General features: G+C 37.0%; 1 protein-coding gene across 10 annotated transcripts in view; it reads right to left on the minus strand.

Annotated features, from left to right (window-relative positions):
• The window catches only part of LOC139749912 (uncharacterized), a 342,664-nt gene that overhangs the window by 102,307 nt on the left and 216,558 nt on the right, over positions 1-23,799 (minus strand). For 5 of the 10 annotated variants that reach the window (XR_011713065.1, XM_071664324.1, XM_071664320.1 and 2 more), the window contains exons 10-13: positions 21,773-21,796; positions 16,753-16,797; positions 6,446-6,650; positions 198-389 (exon numbers count right to left, since the gene is read on the minus strand). Coding sequence is in view for 9 of the 10 variants with exons in the window: in XM_071664324.1 (XP_071520425.1) it covers positions 198-389; positions 6,446-6,650; positions 16,753-16,797; positions 21,773-21,796 (466 nt within the window). In the remaining variant the exon portion in view is untranslated. The remainder of the gene's footprint in view (positions 1-197; positions 390-6,445; positions 6,651-16,752; positions 16,798-21,772; positions 21,797-23,799) is intronic. The other 5 variants (XM_071664321.1, XM_071664322.1, XM_071664317.1 and 2 more) reach the window with 4 other exon arrangements.

A 23,799-nucleotide genomic window follows, 5' to 3' on the forward strand; every position in this document is an offset into this window, starting at 1 on the left:
AGATAGACTGTGCCATATATGATCACAGATCAATTAAGAAAAATAAAAATACTTCATTAAATGAATTTCTTAACACAGTCTAATTGAAGATCTGCTTCTCCTGGACAGACCTAAAATGATGCTGGTTATAACAGTTTAATCTAATGATTCTAAAGACAGTTAACAATCCTTAGCAACAAAGATCACCATGATCTCACCTGAGGCTCTGTTGATATTAGCTGATCTCTCTATAGATACAGAGCGTCCTACGGAGGCATCACGATCCATGGAGATGTCTCGGGCGCTTGGATCCACACTTTTTGACCGAACTTTGGATCTACTAAATCTTTTCTTTAGTGTACCAAAGAATGAATCTCTCTTGCGACGAATACCTCTACTTCTACCTCGTTCTGTTGGTTAGTGCAACATGTTAATGGTTAAGAACTTTTGACTACACAGCACTTACGTCAAACACATTCCATATAAAACCTAATATATTATATGAAAATATTAACAATCTAACACTACATATTTACTAACCTTAACATGTCACTATGATACAACAGAAAGCTATACTGAAGGGCAGAAGACCCATCTAAAACAACTTTCGTCCCACTAACCTACTTTCTTTCTTAAGCCTAGTTCCCTACAAAATCAGCATGTCTACCTACATGAAGTATGGTGATATTTTCTCAATGTATCAGAAATATCAATTTTCAAAGAAACCTGTTTCTTTTAAGTCAAAGGTTCACCTAGTAGTATTACAATATGCAAAAACACTTAAAGATAAACTAAATATAGTCCATGAGGTAGCTAAAATTCTTTTCAGGAGACTACAAAAAAAAGATTTAAGAGGCATGATTCAAAGATTACATTTAAACAATTTAAGCCTAATGACAGTATATTTGGATTATTGCCATTACTTATGAGCATCCTTAAGTCTAAGTTTTGTTCACCCTACAGAATTGAAAAGGGAGTGGGTTTTATTATGTGACAAATCTAAGAGGACAAAGTCACATGCTTGTGTATATATACATTCTAAAGCTGTACCGATGAAGAAAACAAAACCATTTATGTGTTCTACCTCAATTCTCATATCGTACCTAAAGATTCATTCTGTATGTGCTTTAGCAACTAAAAATTCTCTAAAAATATGTGAATCACTAAACTTTCCCAGGTGATGATAGTGTGCAGATGACTGATGCTAGTGTACTGAAGAATTTTTGAATCAAGCTGCTACATCTTCTGTGGTAACAAATAGAAGATATGTGCTGCCTCCTTGTGAAGTTTTATGCAGATCTTTGATAAGCCCTGCTTGTTGGTGGAGCAGGTGAGACATTCGTGCACACTGACTTACCCATTAAACCAGCACTTTACTGAATTAGCCCAAGCAGAGAGAATCGTCTTTGCAAAGAAGTGGAGTTCCTGTTACAAAATCATTTTATTGAAGCCTGTGATAGTGAATGCTTTCCTTTCATGTTAATGTTTAAATCTCATGGTAGCGTCCACTTGGGTGCTGTCTACTATACAGGAAAATACTATTACAAGGGACATCTTTCCATTTCTACAAACTGATACAGTATCATTAACAACACAGCATCTGCATACCCTGGGACCTAGATATGTCCAAAAGATAAAAAAGTCCACAGAATAGATTGGTCCCCACGTGCAGCTGTACACAGAAAAGAGACACTAACTTTTATCAAAATCTCACCAAAAGAATGTACTTTAATATTTTAGCAAATAGCTTTCGTAGTTGTTCACCATTTTCCATGTTAGCGAGGAACTATCAAGAAAGGATGAAAAAACAGCTATTATTTACTCATCAAATCTACTAACTAGCCATCATTTACAGCACCAAAACCAGAATGCTTCTATCCACAGTCAAGCCCCACTGACTTTTCCATGCCCTGATCACTTCAAATGCCCTAGTTAAGCCAACTCTTCTCAATGACAATATATTGCTCTCTGTGAACAACATTTGTTCCAATTCACTCTATTCCTTACATGTTTCACAACCTCCTGCATTTTCCAGCCCTGATTACCTAGAGCATTTTCCACTCCATCCTTCCATTCCATCCTTAGTCTTTCCCTCCTTGTTCTTCCCACTTCCAATGCATATATCCTCTAAGTCAATCTCTCCTCACTCAACTTTTCCAATGTTTAAACCATTTTAGCACACCAGTACAGCCGTCGAAAAAATACACTACCCTAACATTCCTTGCTCAAGTGCCCTTCCTCACATTACATACTGTCCTCAGGCATTTTATTTCCAACACATTCATCATCTTCCATACTTTTGTAATTAGGGACCACACCCTACATCCAATATCACAGTTGGGTCTTCTATTCTATCAAACATTCCCATCTTTGCTCTCACACAGTGGTCTCTCATTCCACACACTCTTCAAAACATCCAGGACCTTTGCCATGTCACTTATCCAGTCGTTCACTTCAGCTACTCTAATTCCATCTGTGCCATATCTACTCCCAGGTATCTGAAAAAGCCCAATTCCCCTAAAATCTCTCCATTCAAACTCACTTTCAGAGCAACCTATCTCTCCTTGCTGCTAAACTCAATAACCTTATTTTTATCCACATCAACTCTCAACTTCCTCTTTTTACACACTCTACCAAACTCAGACATCAGCTTCAATCTGCTATCAAAACCATGTGTCACTGACTCACCTCACAAGCACTTCCAACCCCAACAGGCTGCAGATCCATCCTTCTCTTAAGATCCCTGTGTTTATCTTCCTCACACTTCAATCCATAAACTGATCAAATAGCCACAGTGACATCACAAACCCTCAACATAGACCCACCTTCATTCGGAAGATGTGAAATGATTTACCCTCTTCTCTTCCTACTCACACATATGCTTTACTCTTTTGATAAAATCTCTTCACTGCTTCTAGAAGCATTCCTGCTACACCTTATAGTCATATCATTTTTCACAAAATGCATCTATCAACCCTATCATAAACTTTCTCTAGATACATAAATGTCACATATAAATTCTTTTTCTCTAGGTGTTTCTCACATAGTTTTCAAAGCAAACATCCTGCCCATATGTCCTCTACCACTCCTGAAGCCATATTATTCCTCCCCAGTCAGATGCTCAGTGCATGGCACCACCTTCTCAGCCCTTATCTTAAGCCACATACACACATTGTAAATTCTGACCTAACCAATCTCCAATACTATTGCCTCCTTTCTTGAGAAATTCAGCTGCAATCCTAACTGATCCAGCTAGTTTATCACACTTCATCATATGCAAGGGTTTTCATCACTTCTTCTCTTTTCACTAAACCACTTGCCAAGACTTACTCACTGCGTATCTTCTAGTCCCAAACAACCCAAAACTGCTGTACAGTTATCTAATACATTCAAAAGTCCTTCGAAGTAATCATCCCATCTTCTCTTCCCCCTCTTCTTTGTCTGTTACCACTTCCAAACTTACTCCTCTCACTGATATTCCCATTCTTTCTCTTGTTCTCCTTACTATTCACCTTTTTCAAAACATTTTCTTACTCTCTCTTAATTTCTCACCCACTTTCTCACTTTCTTTTTTTAGCCTCTGCACATTCTTAGTCTTCTGCTACCTCTTTTCATATATCTCCCAGTCTCTCCTGATATCTGCCCCAGAGGTTTCTCCTCCAAGCTCATTCACTTTCATCACAATCACTTCTCTTCATCATTCCTCTTGCTAACAGGTGCATAAGCACTGAAAATCACCCTTCCAACCATATAATTCTGATGCTCACCTCAGTGCACTCTCACTTATTCCTATAGCTCTTTCACTCTTGCCCCATGCTAACCCCAGGCTTTACCTCAAGGACATTCCTAACCATTCTTTCCCATTTTTGAATTTAGTATCACTCAGAGCCAGATCATCTAGCTTTTTCTCTTCAAACACACTAACTATCTCTCCCTTCACTTCATCCTGGTTACATCCACGTACATCCAGACACCCCAGCCTGACCATTCAAGGAGAATTGCCACTCCTCCCTTAGCTCCTTCTCCTGTTTCAACTTTCAGAAACTGAAAGGCAAGTAGAGAATGGTTTCTGATCCCTAAAATCACTCCTTTAAGTCACCTTCTTCAAGATGCCGGAAATATGAGAGTGGTATTCTTTCTCCCCCATCCCAGGGTAAGTTTACCAGACATTGATAGCAATCTTTGTGAGGAGGAGGATGGGAGGCAACAGTGTGATGTGAAGTGAGTATTTCTTTAGAAATACTATAGTTTTTTATGTATCAGCTATCAACAAAGTCCTCAATCATCCTCGGATTACATTATAAAAAATTACAAACAGATGTTATGTAGTTCCTTCCATATGAACAAAGGCCAAGCCAAGGATGGTGGAGTTAGCCTCCCCTGCTGGCCTTGGGCCTCCATTCTTACATAACCCCACTAAGATCACATTCTGGATCACTTACCTTGTTACATTTCCTGTTATTCTTCTCCATCTTTCTAATGAATCATATACATATACTGTAAGACTTCCCCTTCAACATTTAGGTCACTGAATTATCTATGTATTTTCTGCATGGTCACCACATATGCATGACCCATAGTTGACAACCGTCCACACACAGTGGTCACTGTACAGGTACTGGTGACAGCAAAAGGTTTTTCTTACAATTTCCTGGCATCAGATGAGACCTCTATAGGCTAATAATGGGAAAATAAGTCATCTAGCTATTTAGACAAAGATAATTAGAATTAAATAATCATGCGATAATGAGAGACATCCACTGCACAGTTATCAGATGACAATGAAGTGAAGTTATACATGAATTTATAAATGAAAGTAAGATGTGATGATCACATGACATATCTGCATTATGGAAAAGCACAGAAAAGAAGTTACCTTAGCTGTCTGGTAAACATGATGTTCAGTATGCTAAAGTTTGGCAGAATGGAAAATTGTGTCAATAAGATATGTAGAAAATGAATGTTGACAGTCTATGAGAGTAACAGCAAAGTTCTGAAGTTAAGAATAGTGAAACTTCTCAGTGTGCTATAACTTTGAATGAGCAAGAATTTGTAGTTGTGAAGGAGTCTGGGCATCTAAAAATAATGATATAAAAGGATGGCAGTGGGCATGAAAAGGCTAAAAACTGGCCAATGTTAAGTCAGAAAACTGATACTGCTCTCAGACTTTGTAAATGACAAGAAATTTAGTATGCAAGAAGTGAACTTTTAAGGAAAATTACATGATGAGAGATTTCTCCTTTCTTAGGCATGAAATCTTCAAGCAGTAGCAATGAATAATCTGTGCCATATCCTGAGAATTAAGAAAACACATAATGCAGAGGAAAAATACTTTTGGAAATTACAAAAGAAACACAAATAGAAATGAAATGCTAATATGGTATGACAGTGATAAGCATACAGCAGATGACAATGATAAGAGAGATCCGTAAGAATATCTGAAGGTGGAAGAGGAAAATGCAAAGTGAGAAAGAGATGGGCAGATTCAGTGAGTGAACTATTTAGAGCTTTAGATATTTCAGAGGAGGATGTCAAGCATATGGATAGTGATCATGTGCAAGGGATGCATGTTATGTGCATGATACGTGAATGAACTGAAGGCTGTCTTACCTGACAACTCAACTTGGTATGCATGGTGAATCATTACAAATGGTTATATTAGTCTTAAAAACCTCTTCACCTCATCACACATGACATAGATTGAGGGAATGTATACATGTGATCTCTGAGCTTCCATGTATTTGTCCTAACTTATTTGAATGGGGATGGAGTTAAGATAACAGCCAGACAACTGACTATAATGTAGGTGCAATGTAGGTGTTCTTCATAGGTAGTTCTTACTTTTTTATTATTTTACTCTTTCCTGTGATCCCTTAATTATCTCCATCACTTAACTTAACATCATTTTTAAAACAAAAGAAATTTACAAACTTATGTGCACATTCTTTATTCACAAGGCACCTTAAATTACCATACTGTTTCAAACTCATCTTCAATGCCCAGAACCTCTTAGAGAATTTTCTAGGCTGGTTTAGTTGTCACACCTGTGAAACTGTTATTTTGCTTGCAAAATATGAGATGAAACAATCACGCTATAAATATAATGAAGGTTCTTTCAGAGAAAAGTAGCAAAGATAAAGTGATGTGGATGTTTTCAATGTGTAAGGAAAGGTAAAAACTGACTGGAACAGGGGGGAGTGAATAATCTGGTTCAGAGAGATATCATGTCTTTAAAAGCCAGGGAAAGGCTGTGATCAAAATCTCCTAATGTGCAGAAAACGTCTCACTGGTTATAAACAACTACCATCACATCAAGAACCAAAGACATAAAGGATGCTTCATCATTCCACCAGAAAATGAAAGCAAATAACTGTTAAATCACCTAAGATCAATCTGAAATGTTTTCAAAACTTACCATCTCCTTTTAGCTAATAAACTTTAAAAGAACTTAGAAACAGTTGCTTACCATCAGTTTCAATGAGGTCCGTCACATCAGTATTTGTTGTAGTGGTTGTGGTTGTGGCAGTAGTGGTAGTTGGAGTTAAACTGCTGGTTGCTTCTACACTGTGAGTGGATGTGGTTGTTATGGTAGGAGTAGTTGTGGTAGCTGTTGTGATGAGGGCAGTCAGGTCTTCAAACGGTAACTCAAGATGCCCATCTTCCTCATCTGACTGTGGTAAATAGGTAACCATAGGAATTTTTGTTTTATAATGAACAACTAAACTGACAGGCAATTAAACCAACAAAAGAATGGAACCAGTCATGCATTTATCATCAGCATCACCCAGCCTTATACAAAAGTTTCTTTTGCTTCAATGCTAAATATAAAATAACTACCACAATAAGGATACTGGAGAATACAAAATCAAGAATCTTCACCAGTTTCATAATTAGTATGCCAGTAAAGTACCAACATTAAAGGAGTTCTGAGTGTGTCTCTTTCCTTTCTTCCAGATATAGTTTGCTTTTTTGGCTTATTCACACAACAAGACCACCAATGATAGTCTGTTATACACCATCCCATCCATACAATACTCAAACCTAGTTCTTTTCCCAAATTTCTGACTCTTATTGCTCTCTTCTGTATTGGTTTTACCATGCTTGTGTGCTTCTTTCTTTCATCATGTTTAAATTCTGAGACACCCCTTATTCTCTTTATGTGCTCTGTATTCTTAGAGCAAACTAGTAGTGCCAACAAAGCTTGTAATAACTACACCGATATTAAGAATATAAGGTCCTCCATGTGTGAAGGTGTGGAGATGATTGGCAACTAAAATACAGGAAAAGCCTTATCATTTTGGCATTGAGCTAACCAGAATTTCCACAATCTCCTGATACATGCACAGAGTAGTAAGTGGCATCCATTCAATTTCATCCAGCAGGTTTCAGTCCACTATCAATACTTGCTGAAAATCTGTGCCACTACAATAGTCCCTAACACCACTGCTTTGAAATGTTGTTTACAGCCTTCCTCACCAAGCTTCAGTTGCTATACACTGCAACAATGATTCTTACACATTATTTAGGCTGACTTTGGCTCTGGATATTTCCTACATCCTACAGGTACAGCATCCAATTCCTACAAGATATCAATGGGCTAACTATCAAATTAGTGAAATATAAATGAGTTGTACTGACACTTCATCTGAAAACAGAAATTTGTAAATGACTGCAAGATAGTGAGAATCATAATGATTTGACAATAAAATACAATGTTAGTTCATCAACTACTTATGACAAATAGAACAACATCCAATGTTTTTGCTGAATTAGAATCAGGCAAAGCTGCTGCTATGCAAAGGATTAAAGCCAAACCTACAGAATGGTTCAAACTGAAATGATATGAAGGTGTACCAGTTTCAGGTTCAATACTTATCGATTTACATTATCTACAGTATTTCTTTTACCTTTACTATTGTCTGAAATTGTTATTACCGTAGATCACTAAAGCAGTACATACCTTAGAACACTAACATGATGTCAAAATATTTTCCATTAAAATATCTAAGGGGAAAAATTTGTAACCAAAATAGTCACACTCAGCACTACCAAGGCCCAAAGATGCTAAATAATAAAGCTTTCCCCATATGAAGGATAGGTTCTGCTCATGTGTTAACATTGCATTCTTGAATATCTTACATAATAAAAAGAAATTTGGGGATTGTTTAATGCTTTTTCACTTGTTTCCCAAGCTAACACAAACAGCAGGGAAGAAGGAGCATGTACTACTGAAAAGAGGACAGATTCACAGTAGAGGGTATAAAACTTTTGAAAATAAACAAAATCAATATGCATGATATGCATCACATTAATTTCTAATTCTTTAGCACTGTTTACTTACAGATATATGATAACTAAAATTGGTTTCAAAATGTTTTCCAAGACATAAGAAGAATGAAGTGAAGCAATATGTAATAACAGGAGTATGTGCCTATGAGAACAAGATTACAAGGTGAAACTCTTTAAAAACTAGCCTGCTGGATTGCGCAGTTGTTGCACTATTGTACTAATATCTGTTCTGTAACTTTAAGCTTAAAACTAAGATAACGTATCATTTGAGCTACTATCTAGAGGAATGGGATCAACAACTAGTTAGCCATGCAAAGTGTCCAATGACTGGAAGTTTAAAGTAACCTCAGCTCCAAATTGGTAAATTCTTAACAGCCTTTAACTCGAGGAGTAAATACTGGCACCAATTCTACTGGTCGTGTAACTTCCCTTTTAATTAGTGTCTCCACTACTTTACTTTCAAACAGGTCACAGTTACATGTCCCTATGGCTTAAATATAGTGTTGTTATATTTGAACAGTCCCAGTGTTTAGAACTGACTCCTATCAGTTATAAGAGAGTATAACACCACAGCCACCAATTACACAGGCTGACAGACTACCAAACAAGTGTTTAATCCCTCCTCATAAAATTGGCTGTCAAGAATTTACTTTCCATTGATTTTAATCCTTGAAGTCTAGCTAGTACTGAATTCCTTTTCCTATATGGTAGCTTAAATTAGTGATGCTAGAAAAACAAGATAGCTTTTCAATCAGAAGTCTATTTCATGAAAAAAAGATCTTACAACTAGGAAGGTTGGCTGAGAGTTGTATGTGTAAGGTCTACACATTATCTAAGAGCTGAAAGGTGCACTGAGATATACTTCAACATCTATTTCCTGTATTTGAAAATGAACCATAGAGAAATGTCTAAAACTACATGGTATGCCACTTGAAACTAAAAAGTGGTTTTGTCGAACAGAAATATATAGACCCCTTCAGCAAGTGTTCTATAAAGATGATAGGTAGTTTTAGGGATACTGTTAATATACAAGTTGCAATAAAAGGACACAGTTGAATTTCAAGTAATGTGACCTTAAATTAACACCAAAAGTGTAAATGCCTTCATTATAGTATGATACACCTTCATCTAATGATGCATGTTTCCTGTTTGATATTCAAGAAGTCCAATTCCATGAAAACTAATTTGATTTGATCTTGCCCTTGAGACTCAAGGTCACAATTCCTTCAATGATACACCACACACTTTTTATGGCAATATGAATATAGTGAAAATCTGATATTGATATCTTCGGGGTTAAAAGAGCAAGTTTCATTATACTTACCAAGGCCTCAAAACCCAAGGTCATAGTAACTTAATACTAGTATGCACCACATCCTCACATGACAATACATATATGTTCCAAGCCTCATGTTGATATTTCCAGCAATCAAAGGAAAAAAAAATGAGGTTGGAACAGCCAAACCCATAAAAACGGCCATCATGCGACCCTGACCTTGAAATCCAACGTCATGTTGACCTCAAGATAGTATGTGACTAACCCTCAAAAGCCAGTGAACATATGCTCCAAGCTTTATGTTGTTATCTTTAAGAGCAAATGAGTTATTGTTGAGACAGACTAATTCCATAAATGAGAATCACTTGATCTAAACCTTGAAATCCAAGATAACAGTAGCATCACCATGATACTTCACACACAAATACATGAAAGTTACAGCTGTTGATCTTTCCAAATTAATACAGCCCTCTACGGCCAAATAATTCCAATCAGTCTAGAGGTCCCATAAAGACTATGTGACAGCAGATGTAGAGCAATTCACATCAGATGGCATTTACCTCTGTCTTCTGTCTTCACTTTTCTATGGCAAAGAAAAGGTTACTCACACTATACCCTCCAAACTGAAGCACTCTTCAAATACCCTTAGTGGTTGGCTGCAACAGCCAAGCAACAATGGACTAACTCCTCAGGTCTATCTTAATTCAGAGACCGCAGACTACTACAATTCATTCCAACTTAATCTATCTAAAAAGCTTTGGTGCCTCCTGATCAGGAATCAAAATAAGGATTGTCAATGCTAAATGGAAAAACAAACATTTACACCAACAGCTGCACCCAGTTAGGATTTTAACATCATATGTTGACCCAACTCATAGCTAAACTGTGACTACCTGTTTAACTCTAAGCCACTAAAATATACCTCTCAGCAAAAACAATGCAATGTATATCAAAGAAACCATCATGAGCTTCTGACCCTCACACAATAACAAAGCTCTTGACTCATATAATGATGATTTGAGCTGCCATCAGCTATTACTTTATTGTGCAACCAATGCTGATCCTGTGAGTGGTAGCGCAAAAGGATTACAGAGATCATTAAGGGTCTTTGTTAGACACTTATGGGTAGATAATCATTACATATGTTGTTAGAAAGTTGGTTCATACGTAAGATCATATCCTCTCACAGTAAACTTATCAAGATCCAAAATGTGGATACAATTTTAAATTTCTGTTATCTTATTATTAACAATAAGGTGTACCATTTCTTACACTTTTTATATTCGACCTTTCTACGAAAGGCTTATTTTCTTCACAATCTAACACATATTGTTCCAGTTTCTATCCGTATCTATAACCATACAAATCGACAATTCAAACGATTAACATCTTCAGATAAGCCAAAAAGCACTAGTACCTATAGCCTAACTTAAGCATAGCAATGACTTCATTCTGCGGTCTGTTGATCTTGTTACTTTCCCCATATACATATTTTACTTTATACATTCCATTCTGTAAGAATTTTTTTTCTGCTATTTCCTATTTCCTTCAAAGAGTTGTTAGCTTTTTCCTAATCAGAGTTTTAATATTTTTGACTGATAACCTCATTTTGTTTTCAACAGCTTCTTTACCAAGTGCAAGTTTTGTTACAGCATCAACTTATCATGCTCCTAGAAGTCTATGAGAGAAGTCAATAATCATTATATCTAATTTCAATGACCAATAATACTCACATATCTGTTTCTTACTTCACGCATCAGTGTGTTACACTCAGATCTCTGAGTATATTTGGGGCAAGTAGTAAAGCTAAAGAATCAGAAATAACTACACTGTGGTTGTGATTTCCACAAGTTCAAGAGCAATGACTATAGTGGACATTTTCAGTTTGTAGGGTACATGTCCAATTATCTTAACATTTTTCTCAAATCTATTATCACTGGGCCAGATCATAATGGCAGGACTTCCAGCCCTCCCAGTGCCGGAGACAAGAGAACCATAAGTATAGATGCACTGAGTAAATCTAAATGGATCAAAATAACACCAATTCATATGATAATGTTTGAAGTTGAACAAGATCTGAAAGCAGCACCATTTCCTGCCTCCCAAGTAGATAATTCCCTATGACATCACCATACCTAGTTATCTACCCAAGAAAGTAATTAACAATCTGAACTTGGCCAAAACCAGTCCTCTTGATCATAAACAGAAACTCCAGATTCAGTCATAAAAACTGGCTAAAACCCTCATCTACCTGAGAAATCTCTTCCTGAAGGACATCAGCATTGAGTGTGTGAATCTCAGTCCTTCCCTTTATACAATACTCCCTTTTAGACTTTTAAGATATGCTGTGAGTTGCTTTTGGGAATCTTCTGGGACATTCCCATTCACAACTCATTCTTAAAGACCACTGTAAGAACAGGTATACAAGGTCCCTTTATCCTTCACATGAGTATTCTCTAAATATCTGGGTTCCCAAGATGAAGGGAAGAAACACGTTGAGCCTTTTGTTGTTGCAGGACTGTCATATGAACAAGCTTTCAGCTCCTTTTCCCTCCCAGTTTTGCCTCTTCTTGCCTCTTGCCATTACTCCTCATTCTGTTGTTGATGTCTAGCATGGAGAGATTCTACATACATTACCATGTGGAAGCAACAGGGCCATCTTAACTTAATGTTTCCCAAGGCCCTAAAATGGTGTAAGGAAGTCATGAGTTGCTGTGAATAGTCATGGCACAGGCAGGACAGGAGAAGAGACAGAGACTCCCAAGAAGGGGAAACTTAGGCCTAACTAACCCTAAAAGAGATCTGTGCTGCTTGTTCACAGGACTTCCCTTCAGGAATGAAGGTTTTCAAATTTTGAGATCCCCATCCTTTCTAATGCACCAAGAATAGCCTCCTGCATTTTGAAAAAGTACACATCTTTCTTGACTTGCCACACACTCAATACATCTGACATCTTCTTTCCTTGATTCTGTCTTTCTCAATTTGCCATTTTTCATGTTACATACAAGAAATACCTTTTTATTCAGTATAGCATTCATTAATAACATCCTTATCAATAAACAAATTTTCAATACTTGATCAACAAATATAAATCTAGTTGTACCTGTTTTTGTGTTATACTTAGATTCTTTAATACCCTTCACAATAATGTTCTCTCACAACCCATAACATGCATCTTTATCATGTTGCACTACAATCATATGTTGCTTTTACTGAAACCCCTCCAATGTACAGCATTTTGTAAGACATTTAGAATAGGCTACAATCTGACAACATTCGATCCTACGTGTGCATACAACACTGACAATTATTTCAAAAAGATCTTCAAATATAAATCCAATCTAATGTTTCACTAATTTGAATGAGATGCATTCCAAGAAAAGGCTGTGCAAGGAAAATTTATGCAAATTAAATCTACTACTACATGTTCAAAGCACAGATAAGTTTCATGGCTATTCCCTAAATTCACATTCCTTTCCCATTCATTAGAAGACAGACAACTCATACATCATACCCGTACATGATGAAATAATACTACAGTTGGCTGTATTCCATACCAGTGAAAACAGACCAGCAAACTTTAAGGGGTATCCTATAATAAAGAAAGTTGAAATTTTACAGAAAGGTAGAGGTGTAAATTTCTAGTAAGAGAAAAACTCCCAAAGCCCAACTTCTTTGGAGGTTGGAGCAAAAACTGAGGAAGCATATACATTAAGACTCTATAGTTCTTGAAATGAAACTTGACAAAGTCAAAGTTCCAGAGTGCTATGAAGACCTCAGCTCCCTAGGTAAAACATTTTGCTGTCTATAAGGAAAACAATGGTGTGAAGATGGATGGACAAATGAAATGGTAGCAGTACTTACAAAATTCTTTAATATGAGGCAAGGGCCTATTCATCTATGATTTAAAGTCATTTTGTATTCTAGCTGAGTTGCATATATCCCCTACCTCTTTTTGCATGAAATAACTGCCATATGTGGGGATATGATACATGACACAAAATGTCATTTTCCTATACTGAAATACCTAAAACAGAACATGCTTCACAAACTAGGTAATTAGTAACAAGGGACAAATCTGGAAATGTAGCAATCAGATGATTACTGCAAAAGAGCCATTTTCCATAATCAATAACAGCTGAAACAACATCTGACAGGCTGAAAGAAGACCATAACCACTGGCTGTTATGAATAAGAAAAGGCAAATGAAGATGGTGACTAATAAATGTGTATTGGTAATAACTGCAGAGATACACTGTTAAACAAATGCAGTACAGTTCACTAAAACTTCTGTCTTGGTTAACATTTTGACTGAGCTGCAGGTATCACAAAGTAAAATTTCACCTGAAAGAGAACTTATGATGTATTAAATGAATAAATTCATCATATATTTCACATAAGCAGAGTGCAATGACACAAAAACCACAAACAGCAATAAAACTCAAATGCAGTTGTATAGAGAATGAACTGCAGTTCAACTTCATATTTTCTCAACATAATGTTGAATCTAAAGAAAGGGAGATATATCATATCTAAAATATTATCCAGTATAAAAGACTTTAGACACAAAATTCAGTGCAAAGCAAAAAATTGAGAAGTAAATAAATCATACACACAAAGTTCAACACTATTGCAAGCAAGCAATTTCATCAAGGTGCAGCTTCAGCAAGATTGTATTTAAGATTTGTAAAAACAGGCCAAATATGAAGAAATTTAAAGCAAAACCAATTCATTGCTCAGAGAATGCTTTCTGAAATAGATGTGTAAGCTAGACAAGCTGTCAGCCTCAACTTTGCCAGACAAGATTCAGTTCATCATCCATCAACAATGGAAGGCCAAATGAAAATGCATGCGTACTGATAACCACCCAACAACTGGTCCTAAGATGTTCATCCAGTCAGAAGCCATCATACCATTCCAAGCAGGCAGTTACCTTTTCCCCCTCTAGTGGTGCCACTGCCCACCTTGACTGTGCTATAAGGCACCTCATTCTGAACTTGTCCAATTCTGAATATGCTGCAACCTGTCTAAATTTATGTTGTGATCCTTATTACAAATTAATACTTGCAAGGCTTCTTAAATTGCTGTTGGAAAACAAGGCTTTTCACCTCTGCAATCAACAAAGGAAGTATGATTCAAGCCAATACCAGTCACTTGTAACCACAATCAGCAAAACGTACAACAGTCATATTAATCTGGTATAGTCAAGAATTATGATTCTTCCATCTTCATAAAAATAGTTTCAACAGCAACTAAGATCTTCTTTGGATAATGCTGGAACTATTGTGATAGCAGCTTAGTATGCAAGAATTAGTGTCATGTAGATAAAGTCTCTTCAACAATAATAATAAGTATCTCAATTTACCTCACTGCATAATATATCCCAGATGTTGATTTCAAAAGCAGGCTCAACTGATTTTGGCATGAAGCTTGGCCTGAAGCATACTTTTTATTCCTGTGGCAAGTTCCATGATGCTTAAACAGTGCTATGTTATCCAAAAGTATACCATTAGGGGTTTGGGGCCCACAAGGACAATCCATCACAGCCTCCTCACTTGCACTATACAGCATACAATAAAGTTCTTTGGTAATAATGATGATTCATATAGTTTTCCCAATTATTCAAATGCTTGCATCCATCAAAAGAAAAAAAATAGCCTCATTTTCATTTAAAGATCTTAATCAATTGTTTGGTTTGATATACTCAATTGTTTGGTTTGATATTTACTACTTCAAGCAATGCCTTGAAAATATATATATATGTTTTCTCAAATATACATCCAGGTACACTTAACTGTTTCTGTGATTTCCACTTTTCATTTAGGATACATCTATGCTCATTCACTGCCTGTGAAAACACTGACATACAATATGTTTATGATGACAAATGTTCTCTGCCTGCAAAGCCTACTAATCTGTTTCACAGAACAAAATTCCCATGATTACTGCCATCAGCTGTTTTATGTTATCAAATATTATTTTGTATTCATTCAGAAATGGATGCCAACTTATCAAAACAAACATATTTCAGTATGACAAATATATGTAACTTTAAAGGAATTCAATTTAACACCCACATAACTTAACAAGACCTGAGCTCTCTAAAATACACTGATGCTGAAATGATCACAATGAGTAACAGCCACAAAGTATGGACATTTCAGGATATTTTGAACACATGGGGAAAATAATGTGTTCTTTTGTATAACTCATATTTTGAGTCTTTCAAGGTTATCTTATTAAATTTGTAATCCCCCCATGACCAAAGACTGGGATCACACCTGACAACATTACTTTCAGGTAAAGATATGGATGTTTCAGTAATGACTTCATAAAGGGAACGCTCAGTGGTGTTATGATGCTGATGAAATATGTGGGTACTGATGCCAAGGGTATATTACCTGCAGCAATGGATGTACCCTCACTCTATAAGAAAATCTTATTTTGATTTTCATTCACCAACTATTTTTTCTAAATACCAAGAAATACGCAAGTATCAAATTCTTTATTCATCACGTAGTATCATAGTACTTAATGTTAAAACAGAAATAAATATGTCTATGGTAAACACTGAGAGAAGGCAAAGTAAGCATAAGAGTTTTATTATCTTAAGAACCCCAAACAGTGCCAACTGCCTAGCTTCATATAATTCATATAGCATTTGTTATGTTCCTAAGTTAGTCTTTTATTGTACCATAAAGGTATTCAACCATCAGACACACTTCCTGGATCTCATACAGCTTCAAGATTGTGCTATATTCTCTAGCAGGAAACAGAGGCTCCTTTGGGGCATGAAGATTCTCGATGACAATGTACCCTTCTATCCTTTGCTGATGATTCTACCTTGTCAAAGGTGATTTGTCATTCATGGTTTTACAACCTGCTGGCAGAATTTACTAACATCCAGGTATATATACAATGTACGTATACTGTATGTGCAATTTTATATCAACAGTGACAATATAGCTATAAATATGTAAGAAGTGTATTTGTTTTATGTAATGTACATGGTACACCATTAACTGGAACAAGTTCTAATAAATTATTTAAATGTGGTATGTTTATACATTTTGACAGGAATACAGAAAGGCTTCATTCCTCTTTCCACTGATCAAGAGTTACATAAAAGATTGAAGCTGTAGGTGCAGCATATAGAATTACATAAGGCACATGCATTACAGCGTGGCGGGTGATTGCAAAGACTATACCTTTACCGTCAATTCCTTGTATTCGCCACTGGGAGCTCGCTGGACCTGGGCACAACAACAACCAGGGAAGGAGAGAAGGAGCCATTAGCTTTACTGGGAAAGTTTGACAGCAAAGAGGAAGATAGGTGTAATCTAAATAAAGTGATATTGTGTATATCACTACTTCCATTCTTTTCAAATCTGATACAAATGATAATGGAAAACATGCTAAAGTATTTCTGGTTGACACATTCAAGATATGTAATATGCTTAACAGCCTCATCTTTCATAAAGTGCACTTAACTGGATGAAAAAAACAAATTTCACATAGCAGCATATCAACACAAATTTTGGCACAATAGTGTCAGTATCATTACTCAAATATATGAAGAATGGTGATAGTGATATAACATATCAGCAGCATATGAAAGTGTCACTAAACTTTCACAATTCAAAATTATGACTACTAACAATAAAAGTATATCTACAAAAGAAAAACTTTACATTCACCTGTCTTCTTATTTGTTACTGCATCGTCTTCAGAGATATCCTTATGGTCGATAAACCAGCCAGTACTATGTTCTATTACACTACATCTAACATTATATAATTGTTATGTTCTGTCAAACAAGTGTTAAAATTTGTGGAGCCACTATTTTGAGTTCTGATAGGTCACACGAACATACAAAAAAGGCCACATCAACTCTTATCCATTCTTGAGCTGTAATGTGTGATGCACCAAACCCACAGCTCCTTATCCATATCCATGTGTATATATACATACACACACACACACATACACAAACGCACACGAACACACACCAATTATGTAAGATAGGAAAAGACAACAAAGGCCACATTCATTCACACTTAGTCTCTAGCTATCATGTATAATGCACCGAAACCACAGCTCCCTTTCCACATCCAGGCCCCACAAAACAGGCCCCGATCACTCAAAATCTTTTTCACTCCATCCTTTCACCTCCAATTTGATCTCCTGCTTCTCCTTGTTCCCTCCACCTTCAACATATATATCCTCTTTGTCAGTCTTTCCTCACTCATTCTCTCCATGTGACCAACCATTTCAATACACCCTCTTCTGCTCTCTCAACCACGCTCTTTTTATTAACATATATCTCTCTTACCCTTTCATTACTTACTCAATCAAACCACCTCACACCACATATTGTCCTCAAACATCTCATTTCCAGCACATCCACCCTCCTCTGCACAACTCTATCTATAGCCCACACCTCGCAACCATATAACATTGTTGGAACCACTATTCCTTCAAACATACCCATTTTTGCTTTCCAAGATAATGTTCTCATCTTACACACATTTGTCAATGCTCCCAGAACTTTTGCGCCCTCCCCCACCCTGTGACTCACTTCTGCTTCCATGGCTCCATTTGCTGCCAAATCCACTCCCAGATATCTAAACACTTCACTTACTCCAATTTTTCTCCATTCAACCTTACCTCCCAATTGACTTGTCCCTCAACCCTACTGAACCTAATAACCTTGCTCGTAATCACATTTACTCTTAACTTTCTTCTTTCACACACTTTACCATACTCAGTCACCAGCTTCTGCAGTTTCTCCCCTGAATCAGCCACCAGTGCGGTATCATCAGCAAACAACAACTGACTCACTTTCCAAGGTTTCTCACCCACAAAAGACTGCATACTTGCCTCTCTCTCCAAAACTTTTGCATTCACCTCCCTAACAACCCCATCCATAAACAAATTGAACAACCATGGAAACATCACGCACCCCTGCCGCAAACCGACATTCACTGAGATCCGATCACTTTCCTCTCTTACTACTCGTACACATGCCTTACATCACTCAATAAAAACTTTTCACTGTTTCTAGCAACTTACCTCCTACACCATGCATCATCAATACCTTCCACAGAGCATCTGCATCAAATCTATCATATGCCTTCTCCAGATCCATAAATGCTACATACAAATCCATTTCCTTTTCTAAGTATTTCTCACATACATTCTTCAAAGCAAACACCTGATCCACACATCCTCTACCACTTCTAAAACCACACTGCTCTTCCCCACTTTGATGCTCTGTACATGCCTTCACCCTCTCAATCAATACCCTCCCATATAATTTACCAAGAATACTCAACAAACTTATACCTCTGTAATTTGAGCACTCACTCTTATCCCCTTTGCCTTTGTACAATGGCACTATGCATACATACTGCAAATCCTCAGGCACCTCACTGCAGGAGGGTGAAAGGAGGGCAAGGAATAGAGTGAATTGGAGCGATGTGGTATACCGGGGTTGACGTGCTGTCAGTGGATTGAATCAAGGCATGTGAAGCGTCTGGGGTAAACCATGGAAAGCTGTGTAGGTATGTATATTTGCGTGTGTGGACGTATGTATATACATGTGTATGGGGGTGGGTTGGGCCATTTCTTTCGTCTGTTTCCTTGCGCTACCTCACAAACGCAGGAGACAGCGACAAAAAAAAAAAAAAAAATATATATATATATATATATATATATATATATATATATATATATATATATATATATATATACATGTGTGTGTGTGTGTGTGTGTGTGTGTGTGTAAAACCACGGGAAAATGAAACACAGTAAGTCCCCAAGTGCACTGTCATGTAATGATCACATCACCAGGGGAGATGCAAAAATGAGACAGAAGACATAGAACAGTCAGTTGATATACAAGGAAGAGACATGCCTAAGACGCCATTGGTAAACAAGCATTATGACCCTCTGTTAACACTTGCTTACCAATGGTGTCTTAGCTATGTCTCTTCTTTGTATATCACCTAACTGTTCTATGTCTTCTATCTCATTCTTGTATCTCCTCTGATGACATGATCATATGAAAATGCATTTAGAAACTTATCATGTCTCATTTTTCTGTGGTTTTAAGCATATACTAGACCAAAGGCACCACTGTGACCTCTTGCAACATATACATATTCATACTTGCTCGCCATCATCCATTTCCCACAGAAAACAGCACAAATGCATGAAGGAAAAGAAAAAAGATAACATATGCATTCTCTTCTCCCCCATACCCAATTGCTGCTCCCTGTGTCAGCAAGATTGCACAAGGAAACAGATGAAGAAAGGCCACATCTGCCCACACTCATTCTCTAGCTGTCATGTGTAATATACCAAAACCCTATATATATTTGATTATTCTCTGTAAGCATTCTTGATTATATTAGAACTCATTCAGTATAGTGAATCAAGTTTGCCATTCATATATCGAAATTCCTGACAAATATCTTGCTAACTCTTGTGTGTGGTGTGGATGATGCAAAATGCTAAGAGAATCTCTATCTTGTCCAAATCTGATGTCAGTTAGTTGTCTGAGGGCATTTACTTCCTGTGTTGCTGATGTGTTGATGTTATTGGTGTGAAGAGTGAACGTTGTGTGTGTCATAAGCAATGCAGAGAATGGTTGGTGTTCTATTTTTTGACTGTCCACATGAGGTGGCTGGAGGGTGTGCATTGGAGTTGTGTGTGTGTCTGGGGGTAAAAGACTGATTGAAGATTTCTGTGGAGTTGCAGACCCGTTCTGAGTGATCTGTTGTACAAACTGTATAAGGCAGCGATGCATGTCTGCTGATGCTACAGTAGTGTCAGGGTGTCGTAATGTGATTGTGAGCTCATCTACATATAAGAGGACCTTCATACTGTTGTTTGCTAGAAGCAAAGAAAGGTTCTGTACAGAGATGTTAAAGGAGACTGGAGGAAAAACTCAGCTCCTTGGGGAACTCTGTTGTACAGTTTAAGGGTTTTAGGATTCACCCAGTTGTGAGTGACTTGTATGGTAGCCAGCAATAAAATTGGCAAAAGATTTTCTGTCATTGCTCAGGAGGGTATAACTCCCTTTTCTGTTTCATTAGCAACTTTACTTCATCATCCAACCACTCTGAATGCTGTTTCCCCTGCCCTCCTCCCACCTTCCACATGCCACATGGACTTGCACATGCCAACAGTGGTTCTCTAAATACCTCTCATTCCTCACCCACTCCACTAGCTTCATTAACTCTCATCTTTTGCCATTCTAAACTCAGTGAAAAATATATGTAGAAAATATGTAAATGGTACATATGGGATATGTGAAATCACTCCAAACAAAAAACCATAAAGTCTGTAACTTGTTTAAGTAAATAACTTACTCTTACCCCAGGAGTCCCTTCTATCTTTATGGGGCTGTTGTAGTACACAGGAAGTTGCCCATATCCACCAGGAAGGACCAAAGGTCACAGAGGGTCATGATATTGTGTATGTGTGGGGAAAGTGCAGCACAATGTGCTAAGTGTTCAGTGTCTTCATTGTGGTAGTTGCATCATGGGCATAAAGGGCCTGGACTCAAGTTGTGTTAAACTGGTTAGTATTTGTAGTACTGTAGGAATGTAGTGTATGTAGTGTTAATTGGAAACCATGACTTGAGTCTGACTTGGGATTGTGGTTTCAGATAGGTTTATATTTGGTGGAGTGGTAATTAAAGGATGGTACTTACATAAATAATGAGGTTGCAAACTGCCAGTCAAAGCCTGCCCCTTCCACACCAAGACTGAGGAAAGTATATTACTTTTGGGGGCATTTTCCTCAATGGTTTATGACACAGAGAGATTCTGTTTGGCAGAAATTTATTTTCTTTTATTGTGATTTGTGCACAGAGAAACACAGAAAACAAAACTACATACAATGAAAGGGATAATGGAATCCTTCACACATCTACTTCTTCAAATATAGACCTATAAAACTCACCAAAATATCTCTAAAATTAAATCATCTTTGTTAAAGATAAAAATTTGTCTTGGTGGTCTTCCATCTGTTTCTATCTAAAATAATCAAAATAATCCACCATATGCTCACTTATCAAGACACAGGCCTATATACCTCTCATGAATATCTATAAGACATCCAAATCATCCTAAGAAGTGTTCAGTTATCAAAACTCTAATCTATTAGATTATTAACTATAATAATTACATAATCACATTATTAACTATAAAAATTTCTTACCTGAATTACTTTCTTGGTGGTTTCCTTAGGTGCATTAAAAAGAAAAGAAAACAAAGATAATTATTTTACTATCTTCATAAGGAGGTTAAAGAAAACATTCATAACCTTTCTTTGTTGAACAACTGCAAACAAAGTTAAATACGGGATCATTAGTAGCAATGAAAAACACAATTTTTTTTTACAACTACAAAGCAATATATTTACATGCAATTAACATCATACATAAACTGCTGCACCTCATCCCCACAACAACAGATTAAATGCCAGAAAAATTTAGGGTATCTAACATCACACTTCCAAGATGCATGTGGAACAAAAAACATATAAGTTAGCATATATACAAAGCAAGTTCAAAAAATCAACCTTAGTTCATGCTTAGCATAAACAAACATGCAATTCATTTCAATGAAAAACCTTTAAGGATAACATTATGAGGAAAACTTTTCTCAAGTGGTACAAAATTTAGAATAAGCTCAAGTAGTATAAAAATAATGTCAAAGGACTAAAATCTTATATACATTCATTGACATTTGCACATCTTGAATAAAAAAAAAAGGAAAGACACGTGACTTGCATAAAGGATGCATTACCCCTGTTGCCATTTTTTCCCCATGAACTTACAGGATACTACTATCCTGTTCTAGGCAACACTTAACCACTTATAAAAATCCTACTCTGTCTGTCTATCTATCTATATCTCTAATGCCCATTCCCTCTGGAACTCCCATCAAGGTGTGGCCACAGCAAGTCTCCACTTATCCCTGTCCTTACATGCCTCCCTTGCATACACTATTCCACACATGCTTCCTCTGTTTCTCTTCCTCCAGCATTCCTCCACAATATTTGCTCATGTCACAAGTGGTCTTCCACTCACACCAACACCTTTAATTGTACTATCATACACTCTCCTTTAAACTTCCAATCTTGCATTCTTTCCACATGCCCTAACCCTCTCAAAGTACTATGTTCTACCCATTTTACTACTCCAGAATTCACTTCCTTTGCATTCTTGCAATACCACATCTCTCATACACCCTTTTATCTACTTCTTCACTCCATCTAGTCACACCACATGCTCCTCTCAAATAGCTCACTTCCACAGCCTGGATTCTTGACCTCCCTCTTATCACTCCATCCATATATAAATTAAAAAGCCACAGTGACATCACAGCCCTGCCTCACACCTACATGTATCACAGAACTTTCACTCAGCTCTCCATCCTCTCTTACACATGCATTTGTTCCTCTATAGAAGGCACTTATACCATCCAAAAGTTGTACCCCTATGATATATAACCTTGACACATCCCACAAAGCATTCCACTCAACTCAGTCATACACTTTCTCCAGATTCATAAAACTGCATAGAACTTCTCACCTTCCGCTAAATACTTTTCCACAGTCATCTTTACAACAGAAATTTGATCCACACTTCCCTTATCTTTTCTAAAACCCCTTGCTCTTCATATTTTCTGCATTCAGTTATTTCCATCACTGTCAATTAATATTCTTGCATACACTTTTCCTGGTATACTTAACGGACTAATTCCCCTACAATTGCTACATAAATCCTTAACACCTTTTCCTTTGAATAAAGGAAAAATAATAGCTTTCATCCAATCCTCAGGCAAAACTATTTGTTTCCATGCTAAATTACATATGAGATGAATCCATTCTATCAGACTTTCTCCTCCATACTTCAGCATTTTACCCATAATCCCATCCACTCCAAGTGCCTTTCCTACCTTCAGCCTCATTATTGCCCTTCTTACCTCTCTCTTTGCTATAGGCCCCTGCACTTGTATCCTCTTACTTCCCTCCTCCAAGCATGTGACAACTGCTGCCTCCCCTTCTCCCACATTCCTCAGTTCTTCAAAATATTCTTTCCATTTTCCTTTCACTTCCTCCTTTGGATTCAGCAAATCCCCTTCCTTACTTCTCACATCAACATTTCCACTCTTGCATTCACCTCTTTCCTTTTTTACCTTCTTCCAGTGTAGTTTCTTATTATCCCAAAACTTTTCACT

The sequence above is a fragment of the Panulirus ornatus genome, chromosome 8 (genome assembly GCF_036320965.1).
Source record: "Panulirus ornatus isolate Po-2019 chromosome 8, ASM3632096v1, whole genome shotgun sequence".
NCBI classification, from domain to species: Eukaryota; Metazoa; Arthropoda; class Malacostraca; order Decapoda; family Palinuridae; genus Panulirus; species Panulirus ornatus.